At 40.7% G+C, this 22,081-nt stretch overlaps 1 protein-coding gene and 1 non-coding gene across 4 annotated transcripts in view; one reads left to right on the top strand and one right to left on the bottom strand.

The window, feature by feature from the left end:
* Window positions 1–51: 51 nt before the first annotated feature.
* KIF15 (kinesin family member 15) overlaps window positions 52–22,081 on the top strand; it is a 78,231-nt gene continuing 56,201 nt past the window's right edge. Inside the window, exons 1-5 of one of the 3 annotated variants that reach the window (XM_077859206.1) lie at window positions 52–204; window positions 12,143–12,185; window positions 12,692–12,875; window positions 15,097–15,173; window positions 21,339–21,376. In XM_077859206.1, coding sequence (XP_077715332.1) covers window positions 186–204; window positions 12,143–12,185; window positions 12,692–12,875; window positions 15,097–15,173; window positions 21,339–21,376 — 361 coding nt within the window. In that variant the 5' untranslated portion in view covers window positions 52–185. The remainder of the gene's footprint in view (window positions 205–12,142; window positions 12,186–12,691; window positions 12,876–15,096; window positions 15,174–21,338; window positions 21,377–22,081) is intronic. The other 2 variants (XR_013358001.1, XM_077859205.1) reach the window with 2 other exon arrangements.
* LOC144291274 (U4 spliceosomal RNA) lies at window positions 17,690–17,823 on the bottom strand. Its single transcript, XR_013358587.1, has one exon. It is a non-coding gene; the product is annotated as a U4 spliceosomal RNA (small nuclear RNA).

The following is a 22,081-nucleotide window of genomic DNA, read 5'->3' as shown; positions in this document are numbered from 1 at the left end:
GTCACGTCGTCCCCGCCCCGCCAGAGGCCGGGCAACATGGCGGCCTCCTTGCTGGCGTCAACGTCCGGCCCGAGCGCCAAATTCAAATTTGCGGCCATCTTGAGCGTGCAGAACCCCGGCGCGCTGCGCGGCTGAAGGTGGGAGTATCCGCCGCGTTGGTCTTGGGATCAAGCTGTGAGGGCGCCATGGCGCCGGGCTGCAAAAGTAAGTAAGGCGCTCAGGCTTCCTGAGTCCCAAATATAGTAAAGGATGGGGCTCCCCGCCCCCGGTTTCCCGGCTGAGCGTGAGGGACAGCAGTGGACTGAGCGGCGCGGAGCGTCTGGGACCTCTCTCTCCGTCCCTCCTACAGACAGCTGTCTTTCCTTCTCTCCGTGTATTGGCCCCACAGCACGAGCCAGGCACAGTTGTAGGCGCCTGGGCTGGGCAGTGACCCGGAGAGCCCTCCTCCAGGAGCCTGGCGCCCAGCCACCCGCTGGTTTCGTCCTTCCGTCCTCCGTTCTGCCGCTTCGTCGCTGCCCTGTTCCCGCGTCCTGCCTGGGGCCGTCCGTGTGCCCTTGCCCGAGGGCCTCACCACCTTCGGCGTATTTCCACATCCCTGGCAGTCCCGAAGGGGAGAACGGATTCTGTCCCAAGCGCGTCTTCCTCTTGTGGAGGAGGGCCTGCTGTAGAATCTCTAGATAAGCTCAGGATTAGCACAAATCCCTATTTTCTTCTCAAGGGACCTGTTCGTTTTCTTCTTGTTTTCTTGGAGAGGAGCACTGCCAATTTTTCCTTTTTTTTTTTTTTTTTAAGATTTTATTTATTTATTCGTGAGAGATACACAGAGAGAGGCAGAGACACAGGCAGAGGGAGAAAGAAGCATGCTGTCTGCGGGAAGCCGGATGCGGGACTCGATCCCAGGACGCCGGGATCACGACCTGAGAGGAAGGCAGACCCTCAACCACTGGGCCGCCCAGGCGTCCCCAATTTTTGCTTTTGATAAACCCTGTAATTTTCACTGATTTCTTGGTCTTTTGCCTTTCCGTGTACGTGCCTCATCTCTTACATTGCCTAATCCTTTAAGGAGTCTTGTTTTTTAAAGCTGATTTTGAGCTAACACATGGATCTCCCTGAATGATATGAATGTTAATGAGGAGAGGCCTATGTTAGAAGATTGAAGAAACTGAATTTTGTTTGGGGCTTTGATGAGACTTCCAACAACGTCGGTGCTTCAAGCTGTCAGTTGTAATTGTCTTCTGATAATATATTTTTTCTTTCATTTACTTTCTAGGCCATCACATCATTCACTGCCTACTCACTGTGCTCTCTCTTTCTGTCTAAAGTGTTTCTCTCCCTCTCTTTTTAAATTTTATTTATTTATTCACGAGAGACACAGAAAGAGCTAGAGGCAGAGACACAGGCAGAGGGAGAAGCAGGCCCCACACAGGGAGCTCCATGTGGGACTCAATCCCTGGCCGCCAGGATCACACCCTGGGCTGAAGGCAGGCGCCCAACTACTGAGCCACCCAGGGATCCCGGAAAGTATTTCTCTTCTATCGCCATTTTCAGTATTCAGGGGATATTAGCACACAAATTGGTATGTGTTTGGATTGAAATGTTCTCTAGGCTTTGTGCACAACCACAGTCTTTGTTTTGTAAATCTGGACTTAAGGACAATTGAGGGATTGCTGGGTGGCTCAGTGGTTGAGCGTCTACCTTCCCTGTGGTCCTGGGATCCAGTCCTGCATCCCGCTCCCTGCAGGGAGTCTGCTTCTCCCTCTGCCTGTATCTCGGTCTCTCTCTGTGTCTCTCATGAATACATAAATACAATCTTAAAAAAAAAATAAGATTTGATACCTGTGGTATAATTAGAGCATCTTGTTCACATAATGGAAAGTAACATTTATATGTCGCTGTCTATTAAAGGGCTCTGTCTTGTCTATGCACATCATTTTCTAGAAGTGGTGGGAACAAGGATATTCACAACTCCCCTGTATAAAAAATGGTGGTTTTCCATGGGGAACTTTTCTGTTCCTTGTAGTCTGTTAGCAACATTGAGGTTGATGACATCCAGGTGAATGCTGCTTGCATTCCCAGCAGTCCAGAGATTTGGCGCAGGAATTGGGGAACTCACCCGGTGCTGTCCACGACTTTTACTTTTGTGCCGATGAAGGTTATTTTTTGTGACACCTTTGGCACCGTGGGTTGCTGATCGTGAAATCAGAGAAACGAGAATGTGAAGTACAATCCCAATGAAATTGAGTTGAAGATTCTCTTTCAGGTCAAATGATCCATAGGTATTTATCTGGACTGCAGAATAAGTAAAGCAACTTTTGTTTTGTTTTGTTTTAAGATTTTATTTATTTATTTATTTATTTATTTATTTATTTATTATTTTTATTTATTTATTTATGAGAGACAGAGAGAGGGGTAGAGACACAGGCAGAGGGAGAAGCAGGCTCCATGCAGGGAGCCTGATGTGGGACTTGATCCTGGGACTCCAGGATCACGCCCTGGACTGAAGGTAGGTGCTAAACTGCTGAGCCACCCAGGTGTCCCCAATCTTTTGGAAGGAAGATTGCGGGAAGACCCTTTTAAAACTTTACTGTTTTGTTGAGGATTTTTTTTTGAGGATTAATATACATACAGCAAAGGGCATAAATCTTAAGACTACTATGCGATGAATTTTTACATATGAATACACTCTTGTCACTGCCACCAAGATCAAGAAATAGAATGGTTCCTATGCCCCAGAAAGTTCCCTGTGTTCCTTAGTTAACAACTACACTGATTTCTATCACCATTGACTAATTTTGCCTATTCTTGAACTTCATGTAAATGATATTTATTCTTTTTGTTCTGGCTTTTTACTAAATATTATGTCTGAGCACTGTTTTATCTGTTGGCTGTAGCAGCAGTTAATTCTTTTTCATTGTTGTTTAGTGTTCCATCATGTCAGTGTGCCACAATTTGTTTATTCCTTTGATGTACATTTGGGTTTCTAGATGAGTTATTATGAATAAAGCTGCTGTAAATATTCATCATATTTTAAGTTTAGATGGATTGAGGACTTGAGAGCTAAAAGAATTTTACAGCAAATGCCTATCAAGGACCTTTGTGTCAACATTTTACAGCAGCTATGTGATAGATTTTTATACTCTTAAACCTTTGCTTAAGATACAGCATACTGAGGTGGTTAAGAGTGTGAGCTCTGGATCCTGAATGTCTGGGTTCAAATGGCAGCATTTCTCAGTGATGGCATTGCCTCAGAACTCAACGAATCTTAATGCAGAACTATCTACCTCTGTGCAATTTTTTTGTTTTATTTCACTATTGGCTTACTAACTTAGCTTTTTTCCTTTCTTTAGTAAACATTTCATTTTAGAGTAATTTTAGGTTTACAGAAAAGTTGTAACACATGTTCATCCAGTATCTTCTTGACTCAACTCGACCACCAGGTGCTATATTGGATTCCCCTTCCCTGCCTTTCAGGCTTGAAACTCCAGGGAGTTGAGTTGGGGCAGTTGAAGCCACTCACTGCCTTTATTTCCCACTCACTTTACTGTGCTGTTGTTCAGTGTCTGAAACTTGTTGTATGTATTTTCCCAGTTTCCGAGTAACTTAAGACAGGCCAGTAAATGTAGTCCCTGTTACTCCATCATGGCCTTAAGTAGAAGTCTGGATCTATTTTTGGTTCATCCTTACCCCTAGGGTGTGGCCTTTCTGTCTTCCCTTCGAAAGCATGGGCATTTATTAGGGCCCTGAACCCCAAATTTTGTTTCTCTCATCTGAGTCTATTCAAAACTCTGCCCAAAATCTCAGCCTCTTAGCTGCAGCTCGCAGAATCGTAATCTCTTTGAAGGAAGAAGCAGCCTCAGATGTTGCGCTCACATCTCTGGACTTGTGTTCCCTCTTGGGTTTTGGCTCTGTATTTGCTGACCGCCTTGGCAGGTCACCAGTGCTGTCAGGTAGATAAGTTTTCTATACTTTTTCTGCTTCCTGGGTGCTTACAGGCAGGAGGGTTGGCCTGAAGTAAACTCATCCTCTAGTTCTGGGCTGTCCCTAGCAAGGAAGGCCTTACTGTAATAAATTCAGTCTTATTCCAGGACAGAAAAAAAAAAAATCTGTATCTGAGAAAGCATAAAAAATAGAAATAAGTTTAAAATATGTCTATTATCATAAAGAAAGGTTAAAACTACAATTTAGTGTAATTTTTAAAAAATCTGCTATGCTCCTGCTTAGCATCTCAACTCCTGATTTTACTAATGCTAACATGTGGTGGCTTGAACCTTTCAATTTTAAGTGGTTAAAAAAAAAAAAGCTTATGTAAAAATGTGTTTTCTGCTGTCACCTTGAGGATTCATTGTTGTAGATGATAGTTGTCTTAGTCTGTTTGGGCTGCTCTAACAAAAATAACAAACTGGTAGCTTTTAAACAATGTTCATTTATTTCTGACAGTTCTGGAGTCTGAGAAGTCTATGATGATGGTATCTGCATATCTATGTTTGGTGAGGGCCCACTTCCTCACTGAGGCTCTCTTTTTGCTGTAATCTCATGTGGTGGAAGGGAAGAGCTACCTGGGGTGTCTTTTATAAGGACCCTAATGTCAATCATGAGGGTCCTGCCTTCATGACCTAATCACTTTCCCCGCCACCTCCTAATACCACACCCTGAAAGTTAGGATTTCACCATACTAATTATAGGGAGATACAAACATACCATAGCAGTGATAAAGGGATTACTTAACATCATTTGTATAGAATTATTAAAGATTGGTTGACTGTTTTTAGCATGGTACATTGCCTTTATTTTTTTTACTTTTTATTTATTTTTTATTTTTGAAAGATTATTTATTTATTTGAGAGGGACAGAGAAAGAGCTGGGGCAGAGGGAAAGGGAGAAGCAGACTCCCCACTGAGCAGGGCACCTGACTCTGGGCTCTATCCAAGGACTCTGAGATCATGACCTGAGCCAAAGACAGACACTTAACAGACTGAGCCTCCCAGATGCCCAATAGTGCCCTCTTGATAAATTGAGGTGCAGGTTCCTGTTTGAACTGCCTCCTCCTAAAACTCCCAAAACCTTCTGAATATCTGCCTGACTCAAGCCTTTGTATTTTTTGCTTACCTTTTCTGCTGTCTGGGTATGTGACCCTAGCTCACATCATCTATTTTAATCTTCTTTCTCTTTCTCCAGCTCTTCGTAAGGATCAGACTTCAGCTTTCCTAACAGGAAAGCCTTCCTTTTGTATTCTGGCATTCTCATTTGTTTTTATTTTTGCAGAAGATACAGAAGGACTGTTGCTTTGCTGCCAGCTCTTGTAGAAACTGTGAAGAGCAGGTGGGGAATTGGGCAATCTGGTCTATTTCCCACTTCACAGACATTCATTTGCTTGAGGGAATAGCTGGAAAGGGTAGTTTCCAGAACACTTGTTCTGTGGTGAATATTTACTTTGAGCTTCTGTGCTGTGAAATGAAGAATAGAAATAAACAATAGAAAGAATTGAAATTAAGTGTTTGTGGGGTGTTTTGTTTTGTTTTTTGCTGATGTCCTAGTATTAATTTATTCAAAGATATTTACTGTGTGTTCACTGTGTGTCAGGCACTGCTCTAGGCAATGTAAACAGTTAATTTGGAGGAGAAAGAGTAAACTAATATATATTATTATGGCAGTAAGTCCATAATAGGGCCAGGAAAGGGAGTTAGAGTGATAGGTGAGTAAGTGGTGAGATCAGCTGGTGTTTCCCACCATGTGAGGTTTTGGAATGCCTTATTGAGAAGACAATACTTGAGTAAATGCCCAAAGAAATGTTCCAGGGACCCTGGGTGGCTCAGTGGTTGGGCACCTACCTTCCACTCAAGTCATGATTCTGGAATCAGGGATGGAGTCCCGCATCAGGCTCCCTGCAAGGAACCTGCTTCTCCCTCTGCCTATGTCTCTGTCTCTCTCTCTCTCTGTATCTCTCATGAATAAATAAATAAAATCTTAAAAAAGAAAGAAAGAGAAAGAAAGAAAAAAGAAAGAAATGTTCCAGGCAGAAGATACAGCACGTGTAAAGGTACTGAAGTGTAACACGTTCTAGAAATTACAAGAAATCTAGTTTGGTTGTAGTGGAACAAGGAATGTAATAGGAAATGAGTTGTGGAAGTGGTAATGGGGGGAGGCAGGGTCACTAGATCATGTAGGTTCCTATAAGCTGTTGTAAGAACTTTGCTTTTTACTCTGAGATGGACAACCATTGCAGAGTTTTGAACAGAGGAATGACTTGCTATGATACACACATATCCTTATTTATTTTAATAGCTTTTAATTTTGCTATAATTTAAATTTGCAGAAAAATTGTGAGAGTAGTACAAAGAATTCTTGTGTAATACTCTTCACTCGTATTAACCACTTTCCAGTTTGCCACATTTGCCTTATCCTTCTCTTTCCCTTCTCCCTCACCCTCCTGATTGTGTGTGTATACACATATTTTTTATGAGCCATTTGAGAGTAAAATGGGGACATCATGTGCCTTTACCACGAAATATTTCAGTGAGTAATTTCTATGGATAGGTGTATTCTGTTGGCTAATCACATTGCAGTGATTGAAATAAAAAATTTTACATTGACATAATACTGTTATCTAATACACAGTCTATATTTTACTTTTATCCAGTGTCTCAATGATTTATTTTAGTCTTTTTTCTCTAGAACCAGATTTCTCATTGCATTTAGTACTGATGTCTGACATGTTTTAGCAGTTTGAATGAGATGTATGTCCGATACCATACCATCTGTATAAAGTGTAAAGTGGTTTTTAGTATATTCACAGATATGTGCAACCATCAGCATAGTCCATTAGAACATTTTCATCACCTCAAAAGAAATCTCATACCTTCAGCTCTCCCTCTCCCCACCTCTCTTTCTTCCATCAGACCTAAGTAACAACTACTCTCTCTTCTTATTCAAAGTAGGTTAGTGAAGTCTCCAGCTGTTATTGTTGAATTGTCTGTTTCTCTATACTTTTCTGTCCGTTTTCCCTTTGTATATTTTGGTGATATTAGGTGAATATATGTTTGTATCTGTATTATCATCCTGAAGGATTGATCTTTGTATCATTATAAAATGTCCCTCTTATTTATCTCTTTATCGACTTTTTTGTGTGGTTTTTAAAAATCTGTTTTGTCCAATAGCTACTGCAGCCTTCTTGTGGTTGCTATTTGGGTGAGATGTCTTTTTCATTGTTTACTTTCAGTGTATTTTTATCTTTGAATCTAGAGTGAGTTTCCTGTAGGTAGTGTATAGTTGGAGAATGTTTTCTCAAGTAGTCTGACAGTCTCTGCCTTTTAATTAGGTTATTTAATCCATTCACATGTTATTGATATAGTTGGATTTACATGTGCCATTTTACTTTTTGTTTTCCATGTGTCTCACAACTTTTATGTTCTGTTCTTCACTGCTTTACTGCTTTTTCTTTTTCAGATTTTTGTTTTTTTAAGCAGTTGCTCTAGGGTTTTAACATGCACATCTTATCAGAATCAGCATCAGATTTATACTAGTTTAATTCCAGTGATAATAAACATTACTCTTGGGCAGCTCCAGTGGCTCAGTGGTTTAGCGCTGCCTTAAGCCTAGGGCGTGATCCTGGACACCTGGGATCGAGTCCCACGTCCAGCTCCCTGCATGGAGCCTGCTTCTCCCTCTGCCTGTGTCTCTGTCTCTCTCTCTGTGTCTCTCATGAATAAATAAAATCTTAAAAATAAATAAATAAATAAACATTACTCTTTTGTAGCTCTAGTCCCTCTCACCCCCTTTAGGTATTATTGTTAAACATACTGTATTTATTAATGTTATAAACCTAAGAATACATTACTGTAATTATTACTTTACCAACATTAGTCATTTCCTCAGGCCAGTACAGCTTTGCTCCTACCTACCTCATATGTATATTTCATTCCTATATGTTGTAGACCCAACAATACATTATGTACATTTTATTTTATTTGGTTTTTTTAAAGCTTTTTTTTTTTTTTTTTTTTTTTTAAGTAGTATCTACAACTGATGTGGGGCTAAAATTCACAACTCTGAGATCATTTCAATGCTTTAAAAGTCCATTAAAAGGGGGCGCCTGGGTGGCTCAGTTAAGCGTCTGTCTTCAGCTCAGGTCATGATCCTGGGGTCCTGGGATTGAGCCCTACATTGGACTCTGCTCAGTGGGGAGTCTGCTACTCCTTATCTCTCCACCCCTCCCCCTGCTCATTGTGCTTACTCCCTCATGCTGATGTTATATATCTCTCTCAAATAAAATCTTAAAAAAATAAAAGTAAAAGTCAAGAGAAAAGAGGAGGAAAAAATAGGCATTTCTATGTCTTCAATAATTGCATAATTACCTTTCCCTGGTGCTCTTTGATTTTTCATGTGGATTCAGGTCACCATCTGAATGTCCCCTACTTTGAGACAGGAGGACTCCCTTTACCACATTCTTGAAAGGTGGGTCTGCCAGCAGCAAATTCTCTCTCAGATTCCTTCTGGCTTCCTTTGTTTATGCTGAGAAGTCAGCTGTGAAGGTAAACAAAGATTTTTTTTTTCCCTTCTCTTCCATCTTCACCATGTTTACCATGATATGTCACTTTGTGGATCTCTGTGTTTATCCTGTGTGGAATTCATTGAACTTCCTGGATGTGTACATTATTTTTCCGTGAATATGGAAAGTTTTTGGTTATCATATCTCTGAATTTTTTTCTGCTGTTTATCTTTTCTCCTGGTCCTCCTCATTACATGTATATTGGTGTGTTTAATGATGTCCCACCTTTTTCTGAGGCTTGCTTTACTTTCCTTTATTCTTTTTTCTGTCCTTTGGCTTATATAGTCTCTATTGATCCGTCTTGAAGCTTGCTTATTTTTTTTTCTGCCAGTTCATATATACTGTTGAGTCCTTCTAGTGAATTTTTGTTTCAGTTATTGTACTTTTTGAATTGTAGAGGTTCAGTTTTTCAAATTAATGTCTATCTCTGTTCTCTGTTTGGTGGGATATTGTTATTATACCTTCCATTAATGCTTTAGTTAGGATTTCCTTCAGTTCTGTAAACATGTTTAAATGGTTACTTTGAGATCTCCCAACATCTGGATGCTATCTTAGGCAGTTTTTGTTGCCAGCTTTTTTTTTCCTGCTTCATGGCTCATATTTTCTTGTTTCTTTGAATGCCTGGCATTTTTTTTGGTTCAATACTTAACCTCTTAAAGGGTTTTTTTGTTTTTGTTTTTGTTTTGTTGTTGTTGTTTATTTATTCATGAGAGGCAGAGACACAGGCAGAGGGAAAAGCAGGCTCCATGCAGGGAGCCCGACGTGGGACTCCATCCCAGGTCTCCAGGATCACTCATGCTCTGGGCTGAAGGCGGTGCTAAACCGCTGAGCCACCTGGGCTCCTAGATAATAAATTATAGCAGCTTTGGATACTGATCTCTCTACCCTCTCAGGGTTGTTATTTGCTTGTTTGTTTATTTATTTTAAGATTTTATTTATTCATGAACCACGGGGTGGGGGGAGCAGAGACACAGGCAGAGGGAGAAGCAGGCTCCATGTAGGGAGCCCAACGTGGGACTTGATCCCTGGTCTCCAGGATTACGCCCTGGGCTGAAGGCCGCGCTAAACCACTGAGCCACCTGGGCTGCCCCTGCTTGTTTGTTTAATGACTGACTGGATCATTTTAGTGACCTCTCTTTCCCTCTCATGGCGTTAAGCCTCTGATGTTGCTCCTCAACTTTGGGTATGCTCACAGTCACCCTGATGACAGTGTTTTTGGTGGGGATCTCTCCCTGACTACACTTAGTTTTTTTTTTTTTTTTTTTAATTTTTATTTATTTATGATAGAGAGAGAGAGAGAGAGAGGCAGAGACAGGCAGAGACACAGGCAGAGGGAGAAGCAGGCTCCATGCACCGGGAGCCCGATGTGGGATTCGATCCCGGGTCTCCAGGATCGCGCCCTGGGCCAAAGGCAGGTGCCAAACCGCTGCGCCACCCAGGGATCCCCTACACTTAGTTCTTAAACTTCAGGAATACTAGCTGATTGCGCTGTTTTGAACAGTGCCTAAAAATTGCCCTACAAATTAATCTAGTTAGACTCTTCACACCCCTTTTTTGTGTGGAGAGGGGCAAAGAGAGGGAGAGAGAAAATCTTAAGCAGGCTCCATGCTCTGCTGGGGCCCTACGTGGGCCTCGGTCTCATGACCCTGAGATCATGACCTGAGCCGAAACCCAGAATTAGATGTTTAATTGACTGAGCCACCCAAGAGCCCCTGACTCTTGCCCCTTTGACAGAAGTTTCTGAGGTCTGGTTTGATACTTGTGTTGACCCCAGTAAAGCTGCTCTCAGCTGTCTGATGCCCAGTTCTCTCCTGCAAATTAATAGGCCAGTGGTGTTTTTTGTACCTCCTGATTGCCTCTCATACAACCGTCATTGTTCTTGAGTGTGTTATTAGGCTTGAACTTTTCTCCATGCTCTGTTGGAAATGAGGTCAGCTCCTGAGCTAAGCTATCTGCTTTGTGGTCTGTTTTCCCTGAGGCAAGATCTCTGATCCTCGGCTCTGGAGCTGGGGATGGAGACAATGACAGTCTTCTTTCAGAGTGATGCCTCTGCTCTGGTTGCTGAGTGTTGGGGAGTGAATGTGTGTGTGTATGTGCAGCCTGGCATTCCCTTGACTTCCCTCTCCTAGTGGAGAACCACTTATTGCCTCATGAGCCTGACCAAGGGTAGATCAGAGTACCAGTGTTTTCAGTACACTATGTCCAAGGTACAGTCTCATTCTACAAGTGGAGGCTGGGTGGGAGAAGGGAATCCCACCTCTCAACCATATTTTTTGGGATTTAGCTTCAGCAACAGGCAGCTGGCTGGAGGTGGAATGAGAAACTGATCACCTGTTCCTGGAAAGAAAACCCTCCAAATGGGAGCTGAGGGGAGGGGGGGAGAATGTCTGTGTTCTTGGCTGTGCTGTTTGGAGTAGTCACCCAACTTGCTGAGCTGGAAAAGAGGGAGTGATCTTGGTTCAAGTACCATAGACTCTCACATTTGTTGTGGAATTTTCATAGATCTTCTTGACTAGGTGTTTTTTCATTTGGCTATTTACCTTTATGGCTGGTTCTAGAGAGCTTAAGTGTTTGTTGTTTTGTTTTGTTTTTTTATTTCACCAGTTTTCCTGGGCAGTGGGTCAATGGAGTTCCTCATGTGGTCATGCTGGAAGTTGATGTCTGAGTTCTTTTTTAACAAAATCATTCTCCCTTCTGGGTTGATAACAGGTGGGACTCTGGGGATGAGGGAGAGAGTAAGAGAAGCAGGAGACTGTTGTCATAACTCAAATAAGGGGTGTTGCTGGCTTGATTCCATAGCAGTGGATTTGACCTGAAGTTGTAGGATTCTGGATGTGTTGAAGGTAGAGCCAAAGATTGGCTAACAGGTTGGATATGAAGTATGAGAAAGAAAGGGGTCAGAGCTGACTCCCAAAATTTGGCCTGAGCAACTAGAGGGATGGAGTTTTCTGGATGCCTGGGTGGCACGTCAGTTAAGTGTCCAGCTCTTGGTTTCAGCTTTTGGTCATGATCTTAGGGTCCTGAGATCGAGCCCTGTGTCAGGCTCCTTGGTCAGCAAGGAGTCTGTTTAAGACTTTCTCTCCCTCTCCCCTGTCCCTCCCTGCTGGTAGCTCACTCTTTCTCTCTCTCTCTTTCTCAAGTAAATAAATCTTAAAGAAAAAAGGAGAGAGAAAGAAAAAGAAAGATGGAATTGTCATTAATTGAGTTGGGAGAAGCATGTTTGGGGTGGGAGTAGGGTGATCAGTTGTTCAGTTTTGGACATTGAGACATTGACCATGGGGCATCCAATTGGAAATGTCAGGTAGGAAGTTAGATTTGAGGGTCTAGTGCTTAAAGTGGTCCAGGGAGGTTTAAATTTGAGACTCACCAACATATGCTTAGCATTTAAAACCATGAGCTTGGGTGTCATCACCAACTGAGTGGATGCAGATAGAATAGAAGGAAGATCAAGCCTGGGCCCTGGAGTGCCCTGCTGTCAAGAGGTCAGGGAGCTGAGGAGACAGGAGTTGTCAGCAACAGAAGATCAGGCTAGATAAGAATGAGATTTTTATAGTACAATTTTAAATGCCTATAGTAACTTCTTGTTTTTTTTTCTAGCTGAGTTACGCAACGTGACAAATTGTCAGTCTAACCAAACAAGGTAAGGAAAAATATCGTTGATGAGACCAAAAGAATTAGGGATATAGTATTCCTGAAACAACCATTTAGCACAGTAAGGGGTACTTGTTTCAGAATTAAGCTTGGTCCTCAGCTACCTGGAAATCTGGAAACCTCACACTTCCTCCCCAAAACTTCACCCATCCTCTCACCTTTGAGGCTAAAAGATGGAATTGGTAACCGTTCTTCCTTGGGGGTGATTTATTACTGCTACTAAGAAGGAAATCAGACAAGCAGTGCCTGAAGCTCCATGGAATCAACTCCCTTTGAGCTGATTTCAAATAAAAGCTTATGAAGATGAGTATTATGAAACAAATCTGTAAAGGGTGTGAGTCATGTGAGACTCTTTTAGAAGAAGTAAATGTAAGTGGGTAGATTTGGGGCTTTGTTGGGGAAACTCAGTATGGAAACATTAGAGGCAATATGAAACTCAGATCCCTTTTTAGTTTTCCCCCACTAAACTTAGGCTGGAACATTTTTTGTCTTTAGTAATGAAGGTGATGCCATCAAAGTTTTTGTGCGAATTCGTCCACTTACAGAAGGTTCTGGATCAGCTGATGGAGAGCAAAACTTATGCTTATCTGTGCTTTCCTCTACCACTCTCCGGCTACACTCCAACCCTGAGCCCAAGACCTTCACATTTGATCATGTTGCAGACATGCAAACCACTCAGGTATGATAATTTTGGAAACTCCATTTGGATAAGATTCTGTTATTTGTGAGGATTTCATTTCTGGTTTCTTTGGTTTGATTTCAGATAAGGACACTCAAACATTTTATATAAATATTTAGATTTAATATATTTTAAAATATTTTAAACTTAATTTTATTATTTTTCTTCCTTCATCAAACTTTGTGCCAGAATGACAAACCTGCTCTTTTTTTTTTTTTTTTTCAACACTTCCTTTGCTCCTTTTCATTTGGCACCGCATCCAGGATAGGGGCAGTGAGGCCCAAAGCAAGGGCTTCTCCAGCTTCATGTCCCCTAGCCCCTGATATGCACTGATAAAGGGCAGGGGTCCTGGAAGGCTCAGTGTCTTCAAGAGTCATGCATCAGCTTTGGGACAAACTCGCTTTACTTTCACTCACCATTCAGTGATAGAGGTTAGTGGAGGTGTATTTTTCAGAGCCACTTGGATGATTGATAAGTATAGTTGAACTTCCTAGTTGAGGGGAGAGTATCTTAGTTGTGGCTGCTATAACAAAAATATCAAAAACTAAGTGACTTAAACAGCAAACATTTATTTCTTACTATTCTGGAGGTTGGGAATTCTAAGATCCAGGCTAGGATACCCAGTGTCTGGTAAGGACCTGCTTCCTGGCTTGCCACAGTTACCTTCTCACTGTAGAGGGAGAGAGAAAACAAATTCTCTCTCGTCTCTTAGAATGTCAGAAAGGCACTACTCCCATCATGAGGGCTCTACCTTTTGACCTTATCTTCCAAAAGCCCCATCTCCAAATACTATCACATTGGGGATTAGTGTTTCAACATACAAATTTTGGGAAGGACATAAATATTCAAACCATAGAAGAGAGTAACAGGTTTAAGATTACTATGATGTCAGTAGCTATTTCTAATTAAGGGCAATTTAGTTAAGATCTAGTTAGCACTATCTGTTAGAACTTTCTTTAATGAGGGAAATGTTCAGGGCAGCCCCGGTGGCTCAGTGGTTTAGCGCCGCCTGCAGCCTGGGGTGTGATCCTGGAGACCCTGGATCAAGTCCCACATAGAGCTTCCTGCATGGAGCCTGCTTCTCCTTCTGCCTGTGTCTCTGCCTCTCTGCCTGCCCCCCCCCCCCCGCCTCTGAATAAATAAGAAATTAAAAAAAAATGTTTCAAAAAATAAATCAGTTAAAAAAAGGGAAATGTTCTATATCTGTGCTGACCATTACAGTAGCCTCTAGTCACATGTGGCTACTTAAGTTTGAATTTATGAAGCTTAAAGAAAATCTAAAGTTTAGTTTTTCAGAGACATTAACTGCATGTGGCTATTGAGCACTTGAAATGTGGCTACTGCATCTAAGGACCTGACTTTTACATTTTATTTAATTTTAATTTCTTTGAATTTAAATAGCCACATGATGGCTAATGGCTACTGTATTGGATATCATAGATCTTGATTATTCCCTTACACCCATGGGTATTTTTGGGTGAGATATCTAAATCTTTAGATCTTTTTTCGTTTAGGACATGGATGGTCAATGGAAATATAAAGTTAGTCACATATAATTTAAAATTTTCTAGTAGTCAGGTTGTCTGGGTGGCTCAGTTGGTTAAGCATCTGCCTTTGGCTCAGGTCATGATTCCAGGGTCTTGGGATCAAGAGTGCTACGTTGGGCTCTCAGCTCAGCAGGGAGCCTGATTCTCCCTCTCCCTCTCTCTTCCAGCTATGTATTTGATGCAAAGACGAGTATAATATTAGCATGCAACGTGCTGAACAAAATTCTGTGTAAATTGTAGATATAAGCTTTATTTTTTATTTCTTTTTTTTTTTTTTAAGATTTTATTTATTTATTCATGAGAGACACAGAGAGAGAGGCAGAGACATAGGCAGAGGGAGAAGCAGGCTCCATGCAGGGAGCCTGATACGGGACTTGATCCTGGGATTCCAGGATGACGCCCTGAGCCGAAGGCAGACGTATAACTGCTGAGCCACCCAGGTGTCCCTAGATATAAGCTTTAAATCTATAATTGTATATGAGCTTAGTGGACATAATTGTCTAATGTTTTTCATTTTAGGTATTTTAGCCTTTTTTCTATTGTGATTGTAATTTTCACATTATCACAAGCGTTGAAAAATTTAAGCACTATTTTTATTCTGTTTTAGAATGTAGTTTAAGAAAAATGTTTTCATTTCTATGAAATGTTAAAATGGTTGATGTTTACATTTGTAGGAGTCTGTGTTCTCAACCGTGGCCAAGGGCATTGTGGAATCTTGCATGAGCGGTTATAATGGTACCATCTTTGCATAGTAAGTTCCTGGCTATGTCCTTATACAAAGATACAATAGTAAGTGCTTCTGTTCATTTCCTATGGCTGTTGTAATCAATTACCACAAACTTAGTGGTTTGAAACAATACAAATTTATTATCTTTCAGTTCTGTACGTCTGAAGTCTGACATGAGTCTCCTGAGCTATAATAAAAGTGTTGGCAGGGCTGTGTCCCTTTCTGGAGGCTCTGGGGGAGAATTCCATTTCCTTCCCTTCTCCAACTTTTAGAGGCAACTCAAATTGCTTGGCTACAGCTCTCTTTATCTTTGAAGCCAACAACATGCAACCCTCTGACTCTTCTTCCTTAATCACTTCTCCCTCTGACAATGGCTGGGACATGTTCCCTTATTTAATTTTAATTAATTAATTAATTAATTAATTAAGATTTTATTTATTTATTCATGAGAGGCACAGAGAGAGAGAGAGGCAGAGACACAGGCAGAGGGAGAAGCAGGCTCCATGCTGGGAACCGGACATAGGACTCGATTCCAGGTCTCCAGGATCACACCTTGGGCAGAAGGTGGCGCTAAACCGCTGAGCCACCCCTGTTGCCCATGTTCCCTAATTTTAGATATGTGTGATTAAATTGGCCCCACCTGGATAATCAAGATGGAGGGGATTTTATTTATTTATTTATTTATTTATTTATTTGTTTGTTTATTTATTTATTTATTTAAAATTTTTATTTATTTATGATAGTCACACAGAGAGAGAGAGAGGCAGAGACATAGGCAGAGGAGAAGCAGGCTCCATGCACCGGGAGCCCGATGTGGGATTCGATCCCAGGTCTCCAGGATCGTGCCCTGGGCCAAAGGCAGGTGCTAAACTGCTGCACCACCCAGAAATCCCCGATGGAGGGGATTTTAAACTCCACCTCCTGGAGAGAATTATTTGGAATTCTTCTGTGAAGAACATTTGTCTCTTCTCCCCCATTTATTTAATTCTACTTATAGTCCAATAAATTATTTTTATCTTATTGTTCATATTGCCTGGCCATTAGGAGCAATTTGAGGTTGGTTTCTGTGTCCCTTTGACATGCCACATGCTTTTGCTTGAGCACTTCCTTACTTTATGATGCTACAGGCTGCTCCTGGCTCATCTGTATTTTCCTTGCCCTAAGCCTAGACTCAGCCATTTTGCCAAGGAGCCCTGGTTCCTTTTATTGGAGAATAGTATTTAGAAACTAAAATGTGGGCACTAGGTGTGTTTATTGATTGTTCCTGGAGTGTCCTTACTTCTAGGTCTTCTCAGCAGACAGCTAGGTGTTATATGTGTATATACTAAGTCATATATACGGACATATCTGTAATGTTTCTGTATGCATCCATTTGTATACACATTAAGCTAAGCATGAGTTCATGCTTATGTCTCTGACTCTAATCAGGGTTTAGAATCCACATGGGTTTGTTCTAACCTTTGTTTTTTATCTGTAACTTGCTTGCTGGCAGTGAGAACCCTGGCTCCCACTTTCTATCATCCCTTTGCTTATTTGTTCAACCTCAATATACACATAAGGCTCTTTCATAATTGTTATCTATATTTCCTGAGAAACAAATTTATAAACAAGTGCAGTGTTGGGACGCCTGGGTGGCTCAGCGGTTGGGTGTCTGCCTTCGGCTCAGAGCATGATCCTGGGGTCCAGGAATCAAGTCCCACATGGGGCTCCCTGCATGGAGCCTGCTTCTCCCTCTGTCTGTGTCTCTGCCTCTCTCTCTCTCTGTGTCCCTCATGAATAAATAAATAAAATCTTTAAAAACAAACAAGTACAGTGTTAATGTACAGTTTGTGTGTGTGTGTTTTGCCTTACAAATTCCAGTCAAAACCTCCATTTCTAGAGTTACTTAGGTCAGCTTCTTTGCTGCCCACCACTTCAGTGCAGTTATGTCACACACTTGTAATGTAGTTAAGTGGGTTCCATCCTGGGACCGCCAACATCCTGTTTGCTGTGGGTTTTTTTTTTTTTTTTTTTTAAGATTTTATTTATTTTTTCATGAGAGATACAGAGAGATTGAGAGAAGCAGGCTCCATGCGGGGAGCCTGATGTTGGACTCAGTCCTGGGACTCCAGGATCACACCCTGGGACAAAGGCAGGTGCTCAACTGCTGAGCCATCCAGGCATCCTGTGTTTGATGTGTTTTGCTTGTTTTTTAGTTTGCATTCCTGGAAGTTCACCCTTTGTGATACACAGTTAACATAGTATTTTGACAGATGCAGAGGGTCATATATTTACCACTCCAGCACTGAAGAGGACAGGTCCTTCACCTTAAAAGTTTCCCGTTTGTTCCGCTTATAACCAGCCACTCTCCTTTCGCCTAACCCCTGGTATCTAGGGTACACTAATATATTTTCCATTCCTTTAGTTGTACCTTTTCCAGTGTCATTATAATGAAATCCTACAATATATACCCTTTTGGATCTGGCTGTTTTCTCTTAGTGAAAATGCATTTAGGATGTGCCTGTGTTGTTGCATGCATCAACAACTTTTTTCCTTTTTTTATTTCTCTAAATAGTATTTTATTGTGTGTATGTATGTATCATGTCACGGTGGGATATTGGGAAAAGTTTTCAATTACCAATAATCACACCTCAGATAAACCTCATTGGCTATGATACTGCCACTGTGCAAAGCTGTATAGATGTATCATAATCTGTCTATCCATTTCCCTGTGAAAGGATATCTTAGTTGCTTCCGGTTTTTAGTGATTATGAATACATTTTTTTTAAGATTTTATTTATACATGAGAGACATTCAGAAAGAGGGAGAGGAGCAGAGACACAGGTAGAGGGAGAAGAGAAGAGAGAGAGAGGCAGAGACATAGGTAGAGGGAGAAGCAGGCTCCATGCAGGGAGCCTCACGTGGGACTCGATCCTGGGTCTCCAGGATTAGGCCCTGGGCTAAAGGTGAGCCACCCAGGCTGCCCGATTATGAATAAGTTGTTACAAATGTTTGAATATTGTTTTTTGTGTGAACATAAATTTTCAAATCGTTTAAGTAAGTGTGTAGGAATGCAATTGCTGGACCATATGGTAAGTCTGTGATTAGCCTTATGAGAAACTGCCAAATTGTTTTCCAAATGTATACTTAAAGTGAGTCATGATCCTGAATTTTTCTTTTCTTTTTTTTTTTTTTATCCTGAATTTCTAAATGTTGGTAGTCTTGAAATACTGCTATTGATTTAATGTTGGAATGTAACATGGAGGTCCAAAAAACATTGTGACCTTGCCGATTAATTATACAATGTAAATTTTAGTAGTATTTCAGATATATTTCACAAATAGGGATATAATTAGTATAATTTTTTCTTTCTTAGCAGTAGCCTTTCAAATTTTATTTAGAACTAGAGCTTTTTAACAGAATGTAGTGAATTACATAAGACATTTAAGCGGCTGATCCTTTTTGTGTGCTCTTGTTTTGTTGATAATTGGCTCAAGGCACAAGAAAATAAAAAACATTAAAAAGTGTAAACTTTAGGCTCATATTGCATATACATCCTTGAAAATTTGCCTTCACTTTTCAGTTCAGGGAAACTAAATATTTTCTCTTAAATGGTGAGGCAGATGCCCATTTTCTCATCTGTCTTCTCAAGAGAATAAAAGATTTTTTTCACAGAATATTTTGAGTGGTAAAGTTCAAAAATGAATTTGAAACAGCCACAGTTACCAGAGATTATATTATATTTACAACTGTTATCTTTGAAGGCTTTGTAGGTATCCTAATTATGTTTAATTTGTGACATATTCACTACTAACTTAATGAAAGTTGCTTTCGTCAGAAAAAGGTAGAAATGACAAATGCTTAGAGAGGAATGAGTGTGTGGATTATTGGTTGGGGAACATACTTTCTGGTTTACCTAAGATAGTCCCAATTCTTTTTTTTTTTTTTTTTTATTATTTATTTATGATAGGCAGACAGTGAGAGAGAGAGGCAGAGACACAGGCAGAGGGAGATAGTCCCAATTCTATGGCATTATTGATAGTGTCCCTTTCACTCCCAAGTAGGAGACTCAAGAGTAACCATTTCTCTTTCTGAGTTACTAAAGACCTTTTTTTCTAGTTCTAAAGGGAAGAGGTATTAAATAAATAGTAGATCATACTGGGTTTTTTGTTTGTTTTGTTTTATCTTTTGGGGCATTTAAACAAAAACTGAATTCAAAATTTTTTTGTGTTTGTGCTGTGAATCCAAGCTAAAGACATTTCATACCCTGATGGACATCTATTTTTAACATAAGCATTTTTATTTTTAGTTGTTACTCTTGTTTCTTGGCATAATGGAGAAGATATGGCCTACATATAAAATCAGGCCTATAGCCTGAGGAATTTTTAAATTGCTTTATTTTTTATTTTTATTTTTAAAGATTTTATTTATTTATTCATGAGAGAAACAGAGAGACACAGAGATACAGGCAGAGGAAGAAGCAGGCTCCATGCAGGGGGCCCGACTTGGGACTCATCCCAGGTCTCCAGGATCACGTCCTGGGCTGAAGGTGGCGCTAAACCGCTGAGCCACCCGGGCTACCCTGAATTGCTTTATTTTAATTTTAATTTTTTAAAGATTTTATTCATTTATTCATGAGAGACACAGAGAGAGAAGCAGAGACACAGGCAGAGGGAAAAGCAGGCTCCATGCAGGGAGACTGACATGGGACTTGATCCCGGGTCTCCAGGATCACACCCTGGGCTGAAGGTGGCGCTAAACTGCTGAGTCATCTGGGCTGTCCTTGCTTTATTTTTAAACGAAGGCATTTTAGTATCATTGTAGTATCTTTAATGGCAGAATTTAGGAAAGAAATTGGTAAATTATTTAGAATAAACTGGAAACAAAATTCAGTTGCTTCTGGTTAAATGAATTATACATGCATGGAATACAATGTATCTATTAAAAATAATGAGGTAGACTTCTATTTACTGGCTTAGAAAAATATCTGAGATAAAATTAAAGGACAAAACAGATTGCAGAGGAGTAATGAGGAGCATCATTTCAGTTTTGTAAATAAAAATGAAAACTCTGATGTCTGTGTTTGTATAATCCTGAAGCATTGGGGCAGCCCGGGTGGCTCAGCAGTTTAGCGCCACCTTCAGCCCACGGCCTGATCCTGGAGACCTGGGATCGAGTCCCACGTCGGCCTCCCTGCATGGAGCCTGCTTCTCCCTCTGCCTGTGTCTCTGCTTCTCTCTCTCTCTCTCTCTCTGTCTCTCATGAATAAATAAATAAAACCTTAAAAAAAAATCCTGAAGCATTACCAGACAATTATTTTTAAAGATTTTATTTATTTAGGGATTCCTAGGTGGCGCAGCGGTTTGGCACCTGCCTTTGGCCCAGGGCACGATCCTGGAGACCTGGGATCGAATCCCACGTCAGGCTCCCGGTGCATGGAGCCTGCTTCTCCCTCTGCCTGTGTCTCTGCCTCTCTCTCTCTCTCTCTGTGCCTATCGTAAATTAAATTAAAAAAAAAAAAGATTTTATTTATTTATTTGACAGTGGGAGTGCACAAGTAGGGGGAGTGGGAGAGGGAGTGGCAGGGAGATTGATGTGGGGCTTGATACCAGGACTCTGGGATCATGACCTGAGCCTAAGGTAGGTGCTTAGCCCACTAAGCCACTCAGGTGCCCTGCATTACCAGATAATTAACAGTGTAGGAGAGAAAGAAAATGAATCATTCATTCACTTATGTAATATAATTTTAAAAATATTTTGTTTATTTGGGAGAGACAGAGTGAGCACAAGTGGAGAGGGAGAAGCAGACTCCCCACTAAGTGGGGAACCCATGACCCAGCGTGATCCCAGAACGCGAGACCATGACCTGAACCACTGTCAGATGCTTATTAATCAACTGAGCCACCCAAGTGCTCCATTTTTTTTTTTTTTTTTTAAGTAAGTTCTCTGCTCAACATGGGGCTTGAACTCATTACCCTGAGATCAAGAGTTGCATGCTCTACTGACAGGCAGGCTCCCCTACCTAATATAATTTTTAAAAAGAAAAATAAAAAAAAAAGAAAAAGAAAAATAAGATTTTTGTGGGAAAAATTTGCACTGGTAGACCATATTAAAATAGGAGGGTAAAAAAAGTAAAAATAAAATAAAATAGGAGGGTAGCCTTTTAAGTTTCATGTGTAAAAATAATGTATAAAACATTTGTTTTTACAGTGGACAAACAGGCTCAGGGAAAACATTTACAATGATGGGTAAGTGAATGAAAGATTATTATTTCCTTAATTTTTTTTTAAGATTTTATTTATTTATTCATGATATAGAGAGAGACAGGCAGAGGGAGAAGCAGGCTCCATGCCTGGAGCCCGACACAGGACTCCATCCCAGGACTCCAGGATCACGCCTGGGCCAAAGGCAGGCGCTGAATCGCTGAGCCACCCAGGAATCCCCTTATTTCCTTAATTTACTCTTAATTTACTCTTTCTGCAATGATAGCACCTAGGCACCTAGTACATTTTGGGAGAAGGCATACTTTCTGTATACAATTCTGACCTCATAAAAGTAGGGGTATTTCCCAGGCTTCTGTTAGATTGTAAATTCTATGATAGCAAAGTCCATGTTTGCACCTATGTTCCTAGTCAATGCTCAGCACAGAATAGATGCTCCATAGTTTTTGAATTGGATTTAATGACTTTTTATATATTTATAAATCTGTATCATTACCACCCAGATCAAGATTCCCAGTCAGTAACTACCTTACCTCCTTCCCCTGAAGTATATATTACTCTCACTTCTCTGTCATCATTAGTTTGCTTGTTTTTAAACTTCTGCAAATGAAGTTTTACTGTATATACTCTTTTATATCTGAGTTCTTCCTCTCAGCATTATCACCGGTGTTGTTGCATGTCATTTCTGTGTAATGTGTTATTGTATGGATATGCCACGTTTTCCACTCTAGT

This window comes from Canis aureus, chromosome 19 (assembly GCF_053574225.1).
Source record: "Canis aureus isolate CA01 chromosome 19, VMU_Caureus_v.1.0, whole genome shotgun sequence".
In the NCBI taxonomy this organism is placed as follows: Eukaryota; Metazoa; Chordata; class Mammalia; order Carnivora; family Canidae; genus Canis; species Canis aureus.
Note: the sequence above shows the minus strand (reverse complement) of the source record. Positions and strands in the feature narration are given on the sequence as shown.